General features: G+C 40.7%; 1 protein-coding gene across 8 annotated transcripts in view; it reads right to left on the minus strand.

The window, feature by feature from the left end:
* Positions 1-18,930, minus strand: part of PPP1R12A (protein phosphatase 1 regulatory subunit 12A) — a 222,196-nt gene that overhangs the window by 25,529 nt on the left and 177,737 nt on the right. For all 8 annotated transcript variants that reach the window (XM_034772126.1, XM_034772117.1, XM_034772066.1 and 5 more), the window contains 5 exons: positions 16,263-16,353; positions 13,693-13,890; positions 13,324-13,495; positions 12,009-12,127; positions 9,241-9,306 (listed from right to left, as the gene is read on the minus strand). In XM_034772126.1, the coding sequence (XP_034628017.1) occupies positions 9,241-9,306; positions 12,009-12,127; positions 13,324-13,495; positions 13,693-13,890; positions 16,263-16,353 (646 nt within the window). The remainder of the gene's footprint in view (positions 1-9,240; positions 9,307-12,008; positions 12,128-13,323; positions 13,496-13,692; positions 13,891-16,262; positions 16,354-18,930) is intronic.

The following is an 18,930-nucleotide window of genomic DNA, read 5'->3' on the forward strand; positions in this document are numbered from 1 at the left end:
GTGGAGGAAGCATTTCTGAGGCATGCCCTCTGCTCCCTCCTCCTCACTGCTGAGGCAGTGCACTCCCCATGCAGTCTGACCAAACATTGCCCTCCATCCCCAACCAGGAAAGGATTGTTGTTGTTGCTACCTTTATATTAACATTCCTTATTATTTTCGCCTCTTGCTCCCTTTCAAAGTTTTTCCGCCTCAACCAAAAATATTCTGCATTTAATAAATACTTCTAGAAGATCGTATTAACCCTTTGAACACTGGCATTTTAGGACTAGAAGGGAAATGGGAGCTCAGGAAGACATATCTGCAGCATTCAGAAGGTTTTTCAAAGAGTTCTGCATAAAGCGAGTTTTGGTGAGAAGTTTCCAACACAGGTATCGGAGAACATTCACATCACACATGAGACTGCTTGAATGCCGTAGCAAATTTTCAGTTGTCAGTCTGTGTTCCTAATGCATTCACAAAACTGAACAGAGTCTGGTGCCTAATTTTATCCATAAATTTTCCATTATTGTTTGTGCATTGTTAGTTACACTGCTTCATTTATTCCCATCTATGCAAGTAACAATAATGCTTATCTCTAAACACCATTCACACTACTGGGGCTATATAAATAAACACACACACACACACACACACACAATCACAGAATCCTATGAAAACATGTATTGAGTCACCATAGAAGTCTTGTTGACCCTTAGGACAACTATCAGTAAAGAAAATAAAATGGGAACATATGTGAACTAATCATATCCTGAGTCGCTGTTGTTACTGAGCAGTTTTTATAAAACTGCCACACACACGATTTGAAAGCCGAAAAACACGACTGGAGTGCAGTATTAAATCAAAGTCACTTGTGTCAATCTTTGGTGTCTGCCCAGGTGGAATTTAAACATCCAGTGACATTTGTTATCCTAATATTGGCAACCTCAAGCTTCCAAAAGTTACGACTCAGTACTCAAAAAAACAACATTCTATTCTATTTTAATTCTTATACTTTATCCATTACTGTGGTGTTGGCTTAACCATCACAAGACTTTAAAAATAAATTACATCTGCGTTTTGCCTGTCTGGAGATTTGAGAATACGATGGCATGTGGCCCATCAGCAACTGCCAATAGCAAAAATCCCCAACTGCTGAAGATGGGACACTAGATGGGGAGGGCTCTGAGTTAATACAGAGACTTCTTTCCCAGGTGTCTAGCTGGTGGGTCTTGCCCACATGCTCAGGGTCTAACTGATCATCATATTTGGGGTTGGGAAGGAATTTTCCCCCAAGTCAGATTGGCTGAGACCCTGGGGGAGTTTTCAGTTTCCTCTGCAGCATGGGGCACGGGTCACTTGCAGGTTTAAACTAGTGTAAATGGTGGATTCTCTGTAACTTGGAGTCTTTAAATCATGGTTTGAGGACTTCAGTAACTCAGTCAGAGGTTAGGGGTCTATTTGAGGAGTTGGTAAGGTTCTGTGGCTTGCAGGAGATCAGATAATGATCATGATGGTCCCTTCTGACTTTTCAGTCTATGAATACCCTTATATCCAATTTGCATGTGAAAATACAAAAACAGAAGGACAAGCCTCCCTCTGACTGCTAGGCGGTGATCGATCTGTCATTCCCTCATAATTAAGGCTAAGATTTTGTCACAGTTATTTTTATTAAATATCACAGACAGGTCACAGGCAATAACCAAAAATTCACAGAAGTCCCTGATCTGTCACTGACTTTTATTAAAAATAACTATGACAAAATGGGAAGGGAGGAGGGTCCAGCATCCACTGCTGCTAGGGACTCCAAGGTACCCCACACCCACAGTGGCTGAGAGTGCGGGGTCCCCACTGCTGCCAGCAGCATCTTAGAGCTGTGGGGGTGTCCCCGCCGTCCAGGAGCTCCAGGCCGCCCAGGAGCTCCAGGCCACCCCCTAGCGCCCCCGCTGGCTGACAGCTCCTGCCCCACAGCCCTGAAGCTGAAGCAGGATTCCGTGACAAAATTTTAGCCTCTCTGAGGTGGGAGATCTGTCTCTTTTTCCTTCTCTGTCTGTCTTCCATATCTCCCTCTCATCAAAGCTTTCACCACTCTCCCATTCTCCATGCCTGCTCTTGCCATCTTCTATCCTCCACATTGAACTCTGCCCCTCACATAATCCATGCCTGCCCTCCAATATTACCTTGTTCCTGTTATCCTTTCTCACAGTCTGTCCTCCAGCATTCCCTTGATCCCTCTTAATTATTCCCATCACCACCATCCTTATATCGCCTGTTCCCTCACTGTCTCCTTCCTGTTCCATACATAATGAGAATGAGGGCTGGTCAATTGAAATAATAGTAGCCTCATTTCAATGTGCAAAAGCCTAGGAAAACACTGGTCATCTGAATGATGGCAACCTGGCTTCAATTCTATTGAAAGTAATGAAAGTGTGACAACAGTTTGTGAAATGAAAACTTTTAAATAACACTTAACATCAGACTTGCAATATTATCATGAGAGTTGGCAGTTCTGTGAGGCCTTTAATCTTTGTCAAGTGTCCTGGCTAACATTCCAGTTCTATCAAATCAGGTTCTAACATTCCAATTTTTGAGCATTATTTTTGCTAAAAAGCCAAATAGCTATCCCAAAATAATAAGACGAAGACATGGATTGCAATTTACAAGACCAAATTAAATTCTGAAGTACAATCTAATTAGTAAAAAGATAGAGAACAGACTAATTGCTGAAGACTACTTGATCACAATGAAACAACACATCGCTAAAGTAAATGCCTCCTCTACAGCAACCAGCAACGAACCAATGTCATTCAGGCATGTCTGGAGGCAACAGTGTGAGCTGTTCGGTGGTATTGCTCTGGAATGCACATTTTAAAATTAGTGCTTATGGCAACTTAACTACTGAAGTTACTTCAGTAGTTAAATTATTTTGTCACCTTACTCCTTGAAATTCATCCTAGTTGTGAAAAGATTTCATTGCTAGTGATATGACAAATGATCAATTTGGACAAAATTTTGCAATCTTTCCTTGGTTTTTATTCACACAAACCAGATCTGATTCACCAGTGCAGAAAATGGATGTGCGTATTTTCAGTGAGCCCTGTCTTACAAGCAGTACTGCTTCCTAACCCCTCTCTCAATCCCTACTCAGAATTCAAACCAACTTAAGATAAGGGTTTATAGAACCTGACATTTAGAAGAATAGAAACTATTGGTAATCAACCTGTAGCATTTCTCTAGCACAATGCTACATCGATGGAATGCATTGGTCTGGAAGACAATTCATCTTGAAATTGAGACTACAAAGGGATACCAATTCAGGAAGTGAGTAGAGAGAGCAGTGAACAGTACTGGTATATTGTAATTAAATATAGGGCTTCAATGAAAGACCTTTAATTTTTCAGAATGGAGATATTGCAGAACCATTTGCAGACAAGTCCCCCTCCCCAGTTTACTTAACAATTTATCTTTATTTCTTGTGTGGGTCTAAGTTTATCTTCCTTGTGAGAGTACAGATTTCCTATAAGTAGCAAAGTATTTTGAATTTATGTGCTGTATTGGGAAATCCTTGCTCTTGGCACAAAGCAGCTGAAGTAAAATTATATTATGATGACCTTCAAGTTATAAACTGTTACTGCTGTTTGACTTTTCTTTTTTTAAAAAAATAGGGATGAATGATCAGCTAACTAGTGAAAATGCAGTTCTGTACAGGGAACATCAAAGCATAGACTGAAGACTTATTATAAACAACTTTTCAAAGACCTCTGATGTTGAAAAATATTTAACTCATTTGTCAGGTTCCTTACAGATTTCATGCCAGAAACCATTCTGTCTATTTCAACTTTCTTTGTGGCATCTGCAAGACTTGTTCTTGACCTCTTCCCTTCAGTTTCAATTTTTGAGTTACCGCCAAGGCTGTCAGAACTTTTTAGCTGCTATCTTCTATCTCTGGCTTGTAACTTCACTAGGCAATGAAAGCAACAGCAGCACCACTTAAGGGAGTAACAGAGAACTTCATTATCTCAAATGATTTTTATTTTCTGACCAATATGTAAAATAAGCAGCAAAAATCAATACATTATTCCAAACTGTATTTAAATATTTTCAAAAACATGTTATGAATTTTTATTTGCCCCATAACCTGTATGAGTTATTGGGGCTGGTGGTTTGGGTATGCAGAAGTGAGCAAAAATCAGTTTTTCCAATATTAATCATCACAGTAAATGGTGGGCAAGTAAATTTTGTGCTTGGGACAGTAAGTATTCACAACAATTGTGCACAGGTGCCTTGGAGGCAGGAGTTTTTCAGTTTCTCTCTATTTAAAAATATTTGAAAATGTAGATTTTTAATAGCCCTGTATTATTTATTTTGATATTAAACCCATTTTCATGCTGTCCCCATATTTTCTGATTATGATATACCAGATGTTTGTATAAACAAAGCATAACTGTAAACTGGAGGTACAGCTGTTGGAGAAGAGAACTCACATTTTCAGAGCTATTATTTTAAGCGGTCTGCAAACTCAGTAATATGACAGTGCAAAAATTTGTAACTGGTTAATATTTTCAAGGTGCTCTCCACAACCATAAGAGATAGAAACAATTTTTAAAAAATGAAAGACTGGACACTGGAGCCCATTTCTGTGACAGGCCATGGAATATGCAGCAAATTCTGTGGCTGCAGAATTACAGAATACATGAATGGAGCCCCATTTACTCCTTTGGCTTCTAGTCTATTCATACAAAAAACACGTGTTAATGGTAAGATTGAGAAATCAAGCAATCATATGCCAGGAAATGAGAGGTAAGCTTCAAAATCAACCTTAACTCTGCCTCCAACTCTCATGCATATATGTCTTAAAATATTATCTTTGCCATTACATAAATTATTAATAAAAATACAGTTTGTAGTAATACCAGCTAGAATTTCTTATACAACCCCACCTACAACTCAGTACTCAACATTCACACAAGTCATGTTTGAAGAAAATAGTTTAAATAACTTTGAAGTTATGAACATTCAAAGTTAAATGACCCAGAACTGGAGACAGTTCAGCATTTTAAGAAGCTCTAATGGCAAATGATAAGTCTCAGTGTGATAGCTTCATATGTTTATAAGCTTTCTGAATAGAATGCAAAAAGCTTTTTCATTCATCCACACCAGTTGTACTCAAGTTTTCCAAAACAATGCAATTCCTAGCTAAGAAGCTGCAGGGAAATTCCCAGCCTTCTTCACAAGGCATTAAAGTGGTCAAGCTATCAACAAATCTAAAAAGAGAGTAATGAAGCATGTTGGCGTTCTATACTATAGTTTATGCTATGGTGAAAATTTTCCTCCCTTCAGCAAGGCGGCTCAGTTTTCAACTAGTTCTCCTGCAACTCTGATACTGGAATCTGCTTTTCTGAAGGAAGCACTTCATGTCTGCATCTGACAAGTAATATAGTTTCTAGCCCGATTAGCTTTTCCCCCCACCCCCTTCTTCTGGCTCGTATCAAATATTCCTTTTGCTTTCTTAAAAATTATTATTCCCACCCCTTGTCGGGATTTGCTTTACGCAGGTATCTGTTTCTCAACTTGCGTACACTACCTGGCTACTGTATTGTGCGCAATGCTGAAGTGGTTCAGCTAGAGGCAGCATCATTTGGAAAAGCAAGAACTCAGCCCACCACTACTTCTTAAATGGACAAGGAGCATGGTGTTCAGCTAGTCCAATCCCATGTAAAAATTAGGTTCTGGACAACATTTAGTAGTGGTAGAGTGTGTAGCTTTATTTGAGAAGTTCATTAATGAAATCCCTCAAGTTAGCATCCACATAGCTTTGCATGTGTCAAAGGACTTACAATAGTAAATCAAGCCCAAAATTATATATTACTTTGGCTCTATATTCCCATAACTCCTTCGAAATTACCATAATCACATATCAGACTACAATTCCACAGAAAGAAATAAGGAAGAAGTAAGTAATGCTCAATGTAGCAACATGAAAGAATAATGACAGATCCGAGGGCAACAAAGAATCTGCACTGGAGACTAATGAAGGAGAAACACATGAACACACAATCCATTAGGCTTATAGAAAAGACACAAAAGCAGCAAAAGAGAGTAAACATGTGAACAGAGGACGATGGTGCGGCTCTACAGATGTCCTGGAGAGGTATGTTTGCCAGGAAGGCCATCGAAGATGCCTGCACCCTCGTCAAGTGGGCTCTGACAATCAGCAGTGTGGAACCCCCGCCAGGTCATAACAGGTGCTTATGCACTAGGTAATCCAATTGGAAATCCTCTGTAAGGAAACTGGGTGAGTTGAGTCGATTTTTGGAAAGGCTTGGTACATTCTAAGTAAAAAGCCAAGGCCCTCCGGACGTCCAGGACATGAAGATGCCTCTCTTCACTGGTCTTGTGTGGTTTGGGACAGAACACTGTGAGGAAGATGTCCTAGTTCATATAGAAGGTGGAGACCTTTGGCAGGAAGGCTAGGTGGGGCCGCAACTGAACCTTATCTTTGTAGACGACCGTGTATGGAGGTTCTGAGATCAAGACTTTAATTTCAGAGACCCGTCTTGCCGACGTCACCACCACCAGGAACGCGACCTTCTATGACAGATGGGAAAGGGAGCAGGAATCCAGCGGCTCAAACGGCAGGCCGCTGAGCCTAGAGAGGACCAAGTTAAGATCCCACTGTGGGACAGGAGTTCGTACCTGTGGGAAGAGTCTCTTGAGCCCTCTCAAGAATCTGACCATCATGTCATGGGAAAACACTGTGTGTCCGTGGATCGGCGGGTGAAAAGCGGAGATGTCCACTAGATGCTCTCTAATGGAAGTGTGTGCCAGGCCCTGGTTCCTCAAATGGAGCAGGTAGTCCAGGACAGTCTATATGGAAGAATGCAAGGGAGAGACGCCATGCTCTGACACCCAGCGGGAAAACCTCGTCCACTTGGCCAGGTAAGTCAGTCTGGTTGAGGGCTTCCTACTCCCCAGGAGGATCTGTTGGACTCCTTCTGTACAGGTCTGTTCCTCCGGGTTCAGACACGCAGTATCCACGCCAAGAGGTGGAGGGACTCGAGGTTGGGGTTCCAGGAGCTGGCCATGGTCCTGTGACAGCAAATCCGGGTGGTTGGGCAGGGGCCAAGGAGGGGCCTCCTGACAGAGCTGACGAGCACACTCCACCTTGCCTGTTGATGTAGAATGTCGAGGCTGTGTGGTCCCATCAGGACTCATACCATCTTGCCCGACAGGTGGGGCAGGAAGACTCCTCATGCCAGCTGGACTGCTCGGAGCTCTTTGACCGCGCATCCTCCAGGGACCACATCTCCCACGTCTGGAGGTCGTCCATATGTGCACCCCAGCCGAGGTCCGAGGCATCCGATACCAACTCAATGGAGTGAGGGGGCTGTCAAACGGAATCCCCTCCAGGACTGTCCTGCGGTTGGTCCACTATCGTAGCAAGGTAAGAATTGCCTGGGGAATGGTAACCATCTTTTCCAGAGGGTCTCTGGATTGGGATTAGATCATCCCCAGCCATTGTTGCAGGGAATCTGCGTCAGATACCCGGCCATCCATGCCTCATGCTAATCGACCGGGACCTACTATGAGCCGGTTGCCAGGAGGATCATCCTGAGAAGGGGGACTTTCCTTTTTGGAGACTGGCGATGATGGCCCAATGATCTGCGGTCTCTTGTGCCTGATCCATCCTGGGCCCCTGAAGATGGTCAGAGCCGATCCCGGAGTTCTTGCCAGGTGGTGTGTGCCTCAAAGGGTCTGCACCAATCTACCAGCGAGGTAAGCCTCGAGTCCCTCGATCAGTGACCCTGGTGCGGGGACTGAAGAGGCTCTGCTGAGCCTGCCTCTCCCGTCCTGAGGCATGTCAGCTGCAGGCGAGCGAATGTTGTCGGAACGCCCCTCTTATGGGGAACGGTACCACTGAGGCAGGGAGGGGACACACACATAGGCTCCAATGCAGGTTTTCCCCAAGACCGGGGTACCACAGAAGCTGGTGAGGGCGGCACCAGGAGTATCAGGATCTCCTGAGCGGCTTGAAGAGCTTCGTGCATTGACGGCACCTGAAGCTGGTCGGGGCCTATACCACTATCCCGAGTCACAGGCAAGGCATGGGATGGGCTGCACAGCTCAACTTTAGACTTCCCGAGGGGGATGTAGAGATGCCCAGCATGAGTCTTGGCTTGCTCCCTGACCTCTCCTTTCCCTTGCGGGAGGTGGGAGATCTTCTCCTCACAGTCTTTTTCAGCTTCTTGACCTGAGCCATGGAGGGATACCAGTGCCAGCTTGTGGATGGCGCCAAGGGAGCACTGCACACGGAGGCCACGGTGCGGAGTCGGACTGCTGCTCCGGTGCTGGAATGAGTGCTGACTTCATTTGCAGCACTTTCAAATGGATATCATGCTCCCTCCTCATCCTAGGTTTGAAGGGCTTGCAGATATGGCACTTGTCACTTATGTGTCCCCTGCCTAAGCACCTTAGGCAGCTGGTATGTGGGTCACTGACAGGCATAGGCCGTTTGCAGCGATCACAGGGCTTAAAGCCTGGGTACCGGGGCATGCCCCGACCCCTGGCTGGGTCCCGTTTGGGACTAACGAAGAGTTTGAGAACTACTACTAAGGATAATTAAGAAAACTACTATGTATAACTATTTTATAGGATTTCTAAATTTGCAAGAACAGAGAAGGAATCAACGCTAGCCAAAGCAGCAGACTTTCCAGCACCATCACTGGTGGCAAGAAGGAACTGAGGGTGAGGGGAGCTGGTGGCGCACCTTATACCATGCCATGCGGGCACCACTCCAGAGGGCGCCAGAGCCAGTCCAGTCGTGATAAACCTGAGGGGAAAACTTCCAGCACCGGTGCATGTGGCGAGCACACACACCTAATATGGAATGGACATGAGCAAGCACTCAAAGAAGAACTAAGAATTCCCTCAAGTACCAGCCTAAGTAACAATTAGAAATAATATGAACACTTACAACAAATTCTACTTATCTATACCTAGAATGCAAGGAAGGGGGAGGTAATACTCAAACAACCACTATTAAAATATATTAAAAACTATCATTAAAGCCTGTAGTTCATTTATAAGCTAGAAGACATCTTTCACACACAAAACTGCAAAGGAACTGGTATTGAAACATGCCATGATTCAAAAGATACCCCATCAGATGTGTTCTTATAACCGAATCTAATTGCAATGAAAGAAAATTAAAACACAAAATCTGTCTCAAGAGATCACAACTGAATTAAAAATACCCAACATTACCTGGGTTTCTTTCTTATTTGTTCCTTCTTCTGAATCAGACTGGTGTTCCTGTTCATTTTCATCACTCTGGAGAAAATAATAGTAATGAAAATAGTAAACTTTTGAAATGCTATTGAGAGTTTTTAAACATTTTATATTTCTAAGGTCAAAATTCAAGACAGAGGGCTGATCTACATTACAGCTTAAGTTGATGTAACTTACATTCCTCAGGGTTGTGAAAAAGAAACCTCTCTGAGAGACACAAGTTACAGCAGCCGAAGCGCTGTCCACACCAGTGCTATGTTGGCGGGAGATGCTCTTCCACCGACATAGCTTCTGCCTCTTGCAGAGGTGGAGTAATTATGCCGATGGGAGAGCGCTCTCCTGTCTGTGTACGTCTTCCCTAAATGTGCTACAATGGTGCAGTTGCATCGGTACAGCTGTGCCAATGTAACTCTGTAGTGTAGATTTGTCCAGAGTTTATTTGAATTAAATCTATTTTGTATAAAAGCACCAGAAGCAAACAGAAGGACAAGAATTTCTCCAAAAGTACCCCATAACATTCCTGGATGGCTTTGTTCTGTTTAACAAAACAAAATGGCAGAAACATTGAACAAGTAGATATTTTCAGTACTAGACTACTATATAGTGGAAGAAAGTGGGATTATACAGTTAACATAAGGAAACACTTTCCAACAGTGACATTTAAACACTTATTTTTAGAAGTAAAAGGAAAAGGCAACCAATCCCACTATTGGGAGTATAGGCCTTCTTGTTAATTTGCTCTGAATTCACTTATCTTAATTACTTTCAATTATAAATACACAGTAATTTGCAGAGTACAGGATAATGGATCTACTTCTCACAAATTAAGTATGTGAACTAAGAAGAGGGAGGAAATTTTGTTCTCAATTGATCATCATTGCTTATGTTTCTCAACTGTGAAACTACTCATGTTAGCATTATCTAGCACCAGAACAGCTGGCTATAAGAGATATCTATTCTTGCCCATTAGACACTTGTTCAACTGCACTTGAAGGATCATGAACTTTTTTTTATGGTGTAAGTATCATTCTAAAATGACAATACTTTATGTCAGAAGAGTTTTAAACACATCACAAACAACTCTGGGACAGTGGCTAAGGTCAGGGCTCTCTTCTCTGGACTATCTTAATAGGCTGGACAGGGAAGGTATTTGTTTTATATACCAGTTCTACAAGCTTCTTCAAAAGGAGTGAGGGGCCTTGTTTTAAAATCAAGGTAGGAAATCCAGGAGAGAATGGGCTTATCAGGCTCTTCTGAATTTTATCCTCAATTTCTTTTCTCTTATTCTCAAAACCCATGCTATGTATGCAATCCAGAAAGCATATTATTATTTGTATTACAGTAACATTTGGTGCCTCAACTCATTGTGCTAGACACTGTACAAATAGAGTAAGTGAAAGTAATTATTTGTTTTTTACCTATTGATCCTACCCAGATTCCTAGGAGCACTTTATGTTAACCATTTGACATGTTGACATTTATTCCAACACTTCGTTTCTGAGCCAGTTTCTAAACTATGTCAATACTTTACCTCTTATACCATGACATAGTTTTCTTAAATGCCTCTTGTGACAGACCGACTTTGTCAAAGGCTTAAAAAAAGTATAAATGTGTTGTCAGCTGGTTTTCTTTAATCTACTGTTTGCTCAAAGAATTCTAGTAGATTAAAGTTAAATGATTCTGGTTAATGAAAGCTGTTCTGGTTTGTCCCTATCGTATCATAATCATCTATGTGTTTTAGAATTCTTTTTCATTATAATAATTTGATATGCGCACTGCGTGGAAATGTTACTATCCCTTCAAAATAAGGTGTTTTCTAATACACCCCAATTTAGATGTGTTTAAATCTGATCCCAAGTTACTGCTGCTCTCATTGTTTACCTGCACTTTACAAGTAGACTCCGTTAACTTGTAGACCTATACAGAACAACTATATCTGAGCACATCAGCAAAAATCACTTTAAGCATGATAGGCCTACGGTTTAACAACTGGTGTGGCCACACTCATGCAAAAAGGAATGACGATCTATACATTGGTCATCTCATTCTATGTATTACTAATTTAAATGGCCTGGGAAGAAATCCCAGACAATATAGACCTCAACAATCCATGCTACTCCAACATGCTAACACATTTTATATAGAGAAAAACATGTTACAAGCAAGTTTGCAATTATTTTTGGAAGAACCCACTAGTATGGGCATAGTTGAATCCATCTCATGATGTTGCATTTCCTATGTTTTCTAGAAAATCATATTAAATCATAACTCAGTGGTTCTCAAACTTTGGCAACCCGAGGACCCCCATTTTTATTTAAAATTTTTCATGGACCCCAAGTTCCCTGCTCAGCCCCCACTCCACCTTCCTCACAAGGCCCCCCCCGTCACCCCACCTCTTCCTGTTCCCGGACAACCCCTGCCCCTCCTCCTCCCCACCCCCTCCCCCAAGCATGTCCCATCCCCACTCCTCCCCATCCCTCCCAGCACCTACTGCACGTTGCTGAACAGCTGTTCCCCAGTGCGAAGGAGGTGCTGGGAGGAAGGGAGGAGTTGACAGAGGGAGGGGGAGAAGTTGATCAACGGGGCCCACAGACCCCCTGGAGTACCTGGCCGTCTACGGACCCCAGTTTGAGAAACATGGATTAAAATAATAGGATATAGCTTAGAGTTTTATGTGATAATTTTACATGAATTCTAAATGCTGTGAAATAGACATGTTTTAGTTGTTTTAAGCAGTTTCTCACATCTTGAGTCCAAAAGGAAACTCCTGTAGATCTTCGTTTTTCTCTTGGTCGCCGCCTGTCTCTTATTGATTTTGACTGTGATTTATCTTCTTCCTTCTCTTCTTCTTTTTTCCGGCCTTCTGTTAATAACAACATTTTTTAAATATGACACAGAAATCGTGTGATCTTCTGTAATATACAACTTACATGTTAATCTGAGAGGTGCTGGAGCAAGAAGCCCAGTAGCCAGTTTTATAAATTATGTGGTAACACACATCTGCTCAGAACACAGATGTGAAATATTGTTGTAAATACCATTAAAGTGGTCTGGCAAGTATTTTGTATTTCCCAATTGCTTTCTGTAGCATTCTACTTCAGCCACTTAACCAAAATATTTCAATATAATACTAATACTGCTGACAACAATCTAGAAGTTGGTTCCAATATTCAAGCTTTAAAACTTCTGCCTACTTTATTACGGGGGCATCTGACTCAAGAGAAACAAGCATAAAAGAATACCAGGTCACACTTCCTCACATAAATATTTCCTTAGTTATAGCATCAAGAATTCAGTGCAATCAACATATGTTCATTTAAGCTTTCTTTGCAAAAAATCTCTTTTCAGACAATGTACTGAAATTTCCTGGATTTCATTAAGTTTGTGCTACGGGTTTCCGTCTTCCTTAATGGAAATTTAGTTTCAGTTCAGCATTGGCCTTACTGACAAACTCTCTCACTTTTGAGTTCTGATTTTCCATCTCTCACATGCTTTCAGCAAAATAAGTATTATTCACGGTTGCACAAACAAAACATTTACTTCCTTTAATGTATTTTTAACTATTTATTTACCCTTCTATTAATACAACAAATCATACACAGCCAGCAGGCACTGTAGTAAGCACTACACTAACTTATTTATTTCAGTACTTCCAATCTTCATGGTTTTAAAATGAATCTGTTAAAAGATGAACCAAGGATGAGATAGAAGGAAAGAAATAAAACATTCAAGGTGAAAGCATCCCTTTGCTTTGATTTTGGCTTCCTTGAACAGCATTCTTTTCCTCTCACCAAACTCACAGAATTGCAACATAGTATTATGGAAATCTGACCCAAATTCAGGATCACTTCACGATAGAGGGAAATAAAGTATTATATATTGGGAGGCACCACTTGAAGACAGTTGCTTCAGAAGATAATGATCCCAGGGAGGCAGCGATGCTTCAAGTGGCATTAAGAAATCCTTTACCTCATAACACATGCAGTTTAAGACTCTCTGTAGAGGCAAAAGATCCTCTAATAAATAAGGAAAGAAAAAAGTCAAAACATATAGTCTTACCTCTCTCATTTTCTTTTGTTCCACTCCTGGGATAAACAGAAGTTATACCTATAAGGCTGTTTGGTCTGTTTACTTGACTTGAAGTAGAAAGAGAACTAGTGGAGGTGGAAAGCGAAGAGGATGATGACGTAGTTGGAGTTGTAGTTGAAACTGGCCTATAGCGATGATAGGGCTGTTCAGCAGAAAAAAGTAAATATTAATTTCCAAAGATTAAAAGGACACAGATAAAAATACCCATCATACAGGATATTAACATGAGACATATAAATAAGTAAAGAAAACTTAAGCCTACTATAATTTTAGTACCACCAAACAAAAATTAAGATTTATACCAATTACACCACTTAAAAAAAGAAGAGTCTGAGATACCTCCTCAAGAGTTCTGGAATATCTTTGTCTAAAGTCATCTTCTTTAGTTTCTGATTCCTTCTTGTCCTCCTGTTTTTCTTTGTCTTGTTTTTCCTTCTCCTCCTTCTCCTTTTCTTCATTCTCTTGTTCTCTGGTTCGTGTAGGACGACTTCTTCCTATAGTTTTTTCAGCTTCTTGAAGATCAGTCAGTGTTACACCCTGTGGAAAAAAACAGAAGCAAAAAACATTTCAATAGGTGTCACTTACAGTTTTTACTATTACTGTTGGCCAGTCTATAAACTCCTAAAATAGATTTAAAGTTTTTAACTCTGGAGTGTTTCTTGCATTTTGCAATTAACAAAACTTACTCTTCATTCTGTACCCTCAACACGTGCCTGCTAAACTGTAGATCAACAATGGCTGCTTCTTCTGTGATATGATTTTCAATGGGATATTACACTCCTAAATCATGTAGGCACTTTTGAAAATTCCACCCTAGATCTTTTTCACTATATTATAAGCACTATTAATACTTTAGAGAGAAAGTTTATGAAAATAACAGTATTCACGTGTTAGACGGCTAAATTTAAGAGGCGTTGAGCCTTCAGACATTCCACTGACTACAACTGGAGTTGTGGGTACTCAGCACAGATGAAAAAAATCATGCCTGCAGCATTAATACCCTTACATTTCCTCACAGTGGTTTCTGCTTACCTGAATAGGCTGACATTTATCCTTAAGAATTTTCATGTTACTTTGAAGATAAAATTATCTGAGCCGGAGTAAGCTGTCTACTGCTATGGAAACAGAACATCTCAAGGAAATGCCAGGTCTTCTCTTCTCGGGTTTCAGCCATGTGATTTACTGAAATTCTGATGATGCCACCTGCGAGGTGGGACTAGGACTAGCTTATGTGAGCTGGACCTATTGTGTCCAGCATTGATGGAGACTGCCAACGTTTCCCTACAGAAGACATTGTGTCAGCTGTTCTTAAAGAAACTGTTGTGTGGCCTCTTTTCAAGAAGCCAGCTCTTGAAAAAGATCATCTTGCTGTCAACTCTCTCTTTTCCAGGGAAGGGCATGGACAGGCTTGTGGTAAGGTAGCTCCAAAAGTTTCTTCAATTTACAGATTCTCTTGACTTTAGTCAATCTGATTATAGGTTTGGTTTTAGATTATAAAGTGCAATGATTATATTATTTGATTATTTCTTCCTAGCCCTGGATTAAGTTAAAGCAACCTTGCTGAAACATTTCAATCTGTCAGCAGACTAACAGGGGTGGATCGAGTCACTTTTTGGTGTTTTTGCTGCTATCTTTTTGAATGGACTCAAATGGTAATTGTGGACAATTGTTCCTCTGCCTTTAGGGCATTCATGTGGGGGTACCAAAGCTGTCTTTTTGGTTTTCCTCTGTGTTTTATGTGTATTTGAGGATACAGGAAGAGTTAGCGGAAGGATGTGGGCTGCAACATATTCAATATACTGAGGACTCCCAGATCTGTCTCTTTTTCACATTTGGTATGGGCTGGTGAATTGGAACACGTATACTAGGGACTATATGATTTTTAGGGATTAGAGGAGTTGCAACTGGCTACCAGTCAATCCAGATAAGATGATGATACGGTTTGTTGTTGGCTTGGGAGAAATAGCTGAAAGATTGTATCAGTGCCCGAAATCAGAGTGCCCAACTATTACACCTCTACCTCGATATAATGCGACCCGATATAACACGGTAAAGCAGTGCTCCGGGGGAGCGGGGCTGTGCACTGTGGTGGATCAAAGCAAGTTTGATATAATGCAGTTTCACCTATAAAGCGGTAAGATTTTTTGGCTCCCGAGGACAGCATTATATCGAGGTGTATTTGTAAAAGACATACACAAAACTACAGTGTTCTTAGATCTTGGGTTAGTCCTAGATGTTCAAAGAGCACTTCTCTCCCTCCCCGCTCCAATCTACATCTAGGCATACTAGCTTGAATTTTTCTCTGATGTGGAACACGTCACAGATCCAGGTTTGTCACTTCAACCAAGGGACCATTCAGAAACTGAAGCAAATATAATATGCCAGGCCTGCTTCTTAAATAGAGTTTCAAGCCTGGAGCACATTGCACTGTGTTTCAGACAATGTAATGACTACCAGTAAGTTTCCTCGTGGAATTCAAAGTGTTGGTTTTAAAGGTCTAAATAGCTTGGGATCCAATTATCCAGGCATGTCATATTGTCACAGCTGAAATCAATAAAGATGTTCAACTGGAGCCACTTTGCTATATAACAGGAAGAGGCTTTCAGGAATACACTCTGTGGGGAAACCTCTGCTTGCTTCCCTCCAGTCTGCAGTCTGGATTTGTTAACCTTAAGGGCACACTGGAAGGCCCATCTTTTCTCCCAAACATTTTGAGAGGAAGAGCTTTAAAATTTGGAGAGGTGGTGTTGTTTGCAGTGTGGATTATTTTATCTGATGGTATGTACTGAGTTTACACTGGGGAGAACGGTCACTGTATTTGAAGTTTTACTGTGAAAATTATGAGGCTATTGTAGAGTTTGGCACCAATTTATGTGTTTATAAATGAAAAAAGAACCAAAAAACTGTACCTGTGTGGATCTTCTGGACTGTCTTGCTTGCCTGGATCTAGCTTTTCTTTGGGACTCAGACTCTTCATCCCGAACAGGAGTGAGGTATGATCTAAAGAGTAAAATTAAAATAATATTTAAAACCACTAATTTTTGCACAATGCATTAAATGGTTAAAGAAATGAACATCTGCAATGTGATATGATTGAAAATCAATGCAATTATAAGAAACCCCAAAACTAAATTCTACATAATGTAACTAGATACCTAAATCTGTCTTTGAAAATGCAAGACATACAGAACTGTATTTTGAATAAATCTCAGCATATTTATAGCCAGTTAAGCTTTAAGTGTTATATCAGAATTATATCACCAAAATGCACCACTGATCTAGACAATATCCTAACCAGTCAATTTTCTTATTTACAATAAACTCATTTTGCCATTTTCTCCCAATACCACTTTCTTAAACTATTTTGGTATTCTACCAGTCTGCTAAAACAAGGGTGGAATATCTCCGATATACAGTGTGTAGGTATATATGAGTGACTGAAGCTTTAACGAGCATTTTATATGCCTATTGTAAAGAATATGGCTATTATAGGAAAGCCCTACTATGCCATCTATTGTCTCAGAGTATTAAAAACGCAGAGTACGTGATTGCTCAGTAAATGAATTTGGAAAACTTCAGAAACAAACCATATTTAGCACTGATTAGGTAGCATTGTTACCAAGCAAATCTATTTCATATACAACTTTGCTATTCCCCTAACTTTAGTCTACTCTGAATATAGCTATAGGTTAGTGAAATATTGTCTTTTTCAGTATTACAGGTTTGTAGTCATTTTATAAAAGCAAAGATCATACGAACATCTAGAACAACGGCCTCTAAGTAATAGATTTTTAGCCATGTTGGCAAGCAAAACAAAACATTAAAACATAACACTTGGCCTCACGACTAATCAACCTCCCCCAAAATCCATGGCAGTTAGAACTCCCAAGTAGTCTTACAAGACACAAGATCTAAAACTAGCACTCCTCTCTAACTCTGGGGGAAAGAGAACAAAGTTTTCTGAATTATTTTCATGAGAGATTCTGTTTCATATATAAATTTGAGTGCTCTATCCTAAAGCCATTAAATGAATTTCTGCTTTTGAGGCTTCAACTTTCTCAGATTTGAATGGCATGCCCTTTCATGCCCTGCAAAGGTGGACAGGACAATTTGTATAGACGCAGATCCTCAAATCCTACCCCTTCCTTTCCCTTAGCCTGTACATGTACAGCCCACTGTGCATTACCATACAGGGACCCCTGCACATAGGGGGGACCCAATTTATGGATGCTCCACCGCTCCTTTAGACTAGCTCTGATTGCGTAAAAGAGTGCTGAAACCATCACAAGGGCCCCAAAAGAATATCTCCTATGTACAGGGAGACTTCTCTGCACGTGTACACTACACCAACCCTTGACCTCTTCCATCAGAAGCCCGTGGGGCAGGTGGCTTGCTTGAGTGCTCTCACAACCCTGCTATTCCAGCTGCTTTAACAGCCCACAGAATCTGTTAGCAGTTCACTACAAATTAGTCCAGGCAGCTCAGCACAAATTAATCCAGCCCTCAAAGCTGCTCTCACTTGTGGTAGAGGCTGGCCAAAGCCTCCACAATCACAGCACAGGGGCGTGAATGTGAAGCCATTTCCTCCCTGAACTTTCTGGGTCCTCATGCCGAGCTACGTTCTGACACATGGATCAGCTGGGCCCAGAGTTTATGCTCCCTGCATCCCCCGCTCCCAGCTGTGGACACAGGATTTGCCCCTTACTGAATTATCTATAAAACTATAATGATCCCATTAAAAATCTTAATGGAACTGCTGATTTTCTATTACAGGATAATAAATCAGTGCTAGACCTATTAATAATCAGTTCTTTGCTGTGTAAAACTGATAGTTATTTAAAAGTATCAAGTATATTTTAGCATCTTTAGAGTAACAAAGTTGGAAAAAAAAAGCTGAGATGTAACCAAAAATGAAGGCCTTGAAACAAAGTTCTATTCACAAATTATATATCCTGCATTCCAAGTTTGAGGACAACAAACTGTGCAGCCTTGAACCATTCTGGGTCCCAAAACTGGTCAGTTTATCCATCTTTCACAATAACGACTTAGCTACTATCACATTTTCTGATGTTGTATACAAAACGGTTGGTTATGTTTTATTAGCTTTTTTGTAAAGAACATATTTGTTAATGATGGAAACATTCCTTTACTTTTGGGAGACCACTCGCTACAAACACCATTAAGAACAGCTCTTTCAATTAATGAGATGACGGCCAATTTGAAAATACTAAAATTATTTAACATTTTTGAGAGGATGTTCCATCTTTAAAAAAAACCAAATAATTGCACAAACTAATATTGGATTATCACCCATGTTCTACCTCTACTTTAGCAACAGACAGATTAAAAACAAAAAGACAAATTTGCCCTAATATATACAAAAATAGCTATTTTTACAAGTGCCCTCCATCCTGCTATGTAACATCTATAAAATACTATCCATAAGAATGTTCATTTCCCATCCTTCTCTCACCATCCATGTAGTATTTTTGGTAGCTCTTCTCCTTTGCTAGATAGTGAGGCCTAGTCTAGATTAGGAAAAAAGGTGTTTTGTTTTTTAAAAACTGGGCTAGCTAA

The sequence above is a fragment of the Trachemys scripta genome, chromosome 1, assembly GCF_013100865.1.
Source record: "Trachemys scripta elegans isolate TJP31775 chromosome 1, CAS_Tse_1.0, whole genome shotgun sequence".
Taxonomy (NCBI): domain Eukaryota; kingdom Metazoa; phylum Chordata; order Testudines; family Emydidae; genus Trachemys; species Trachemys scripta.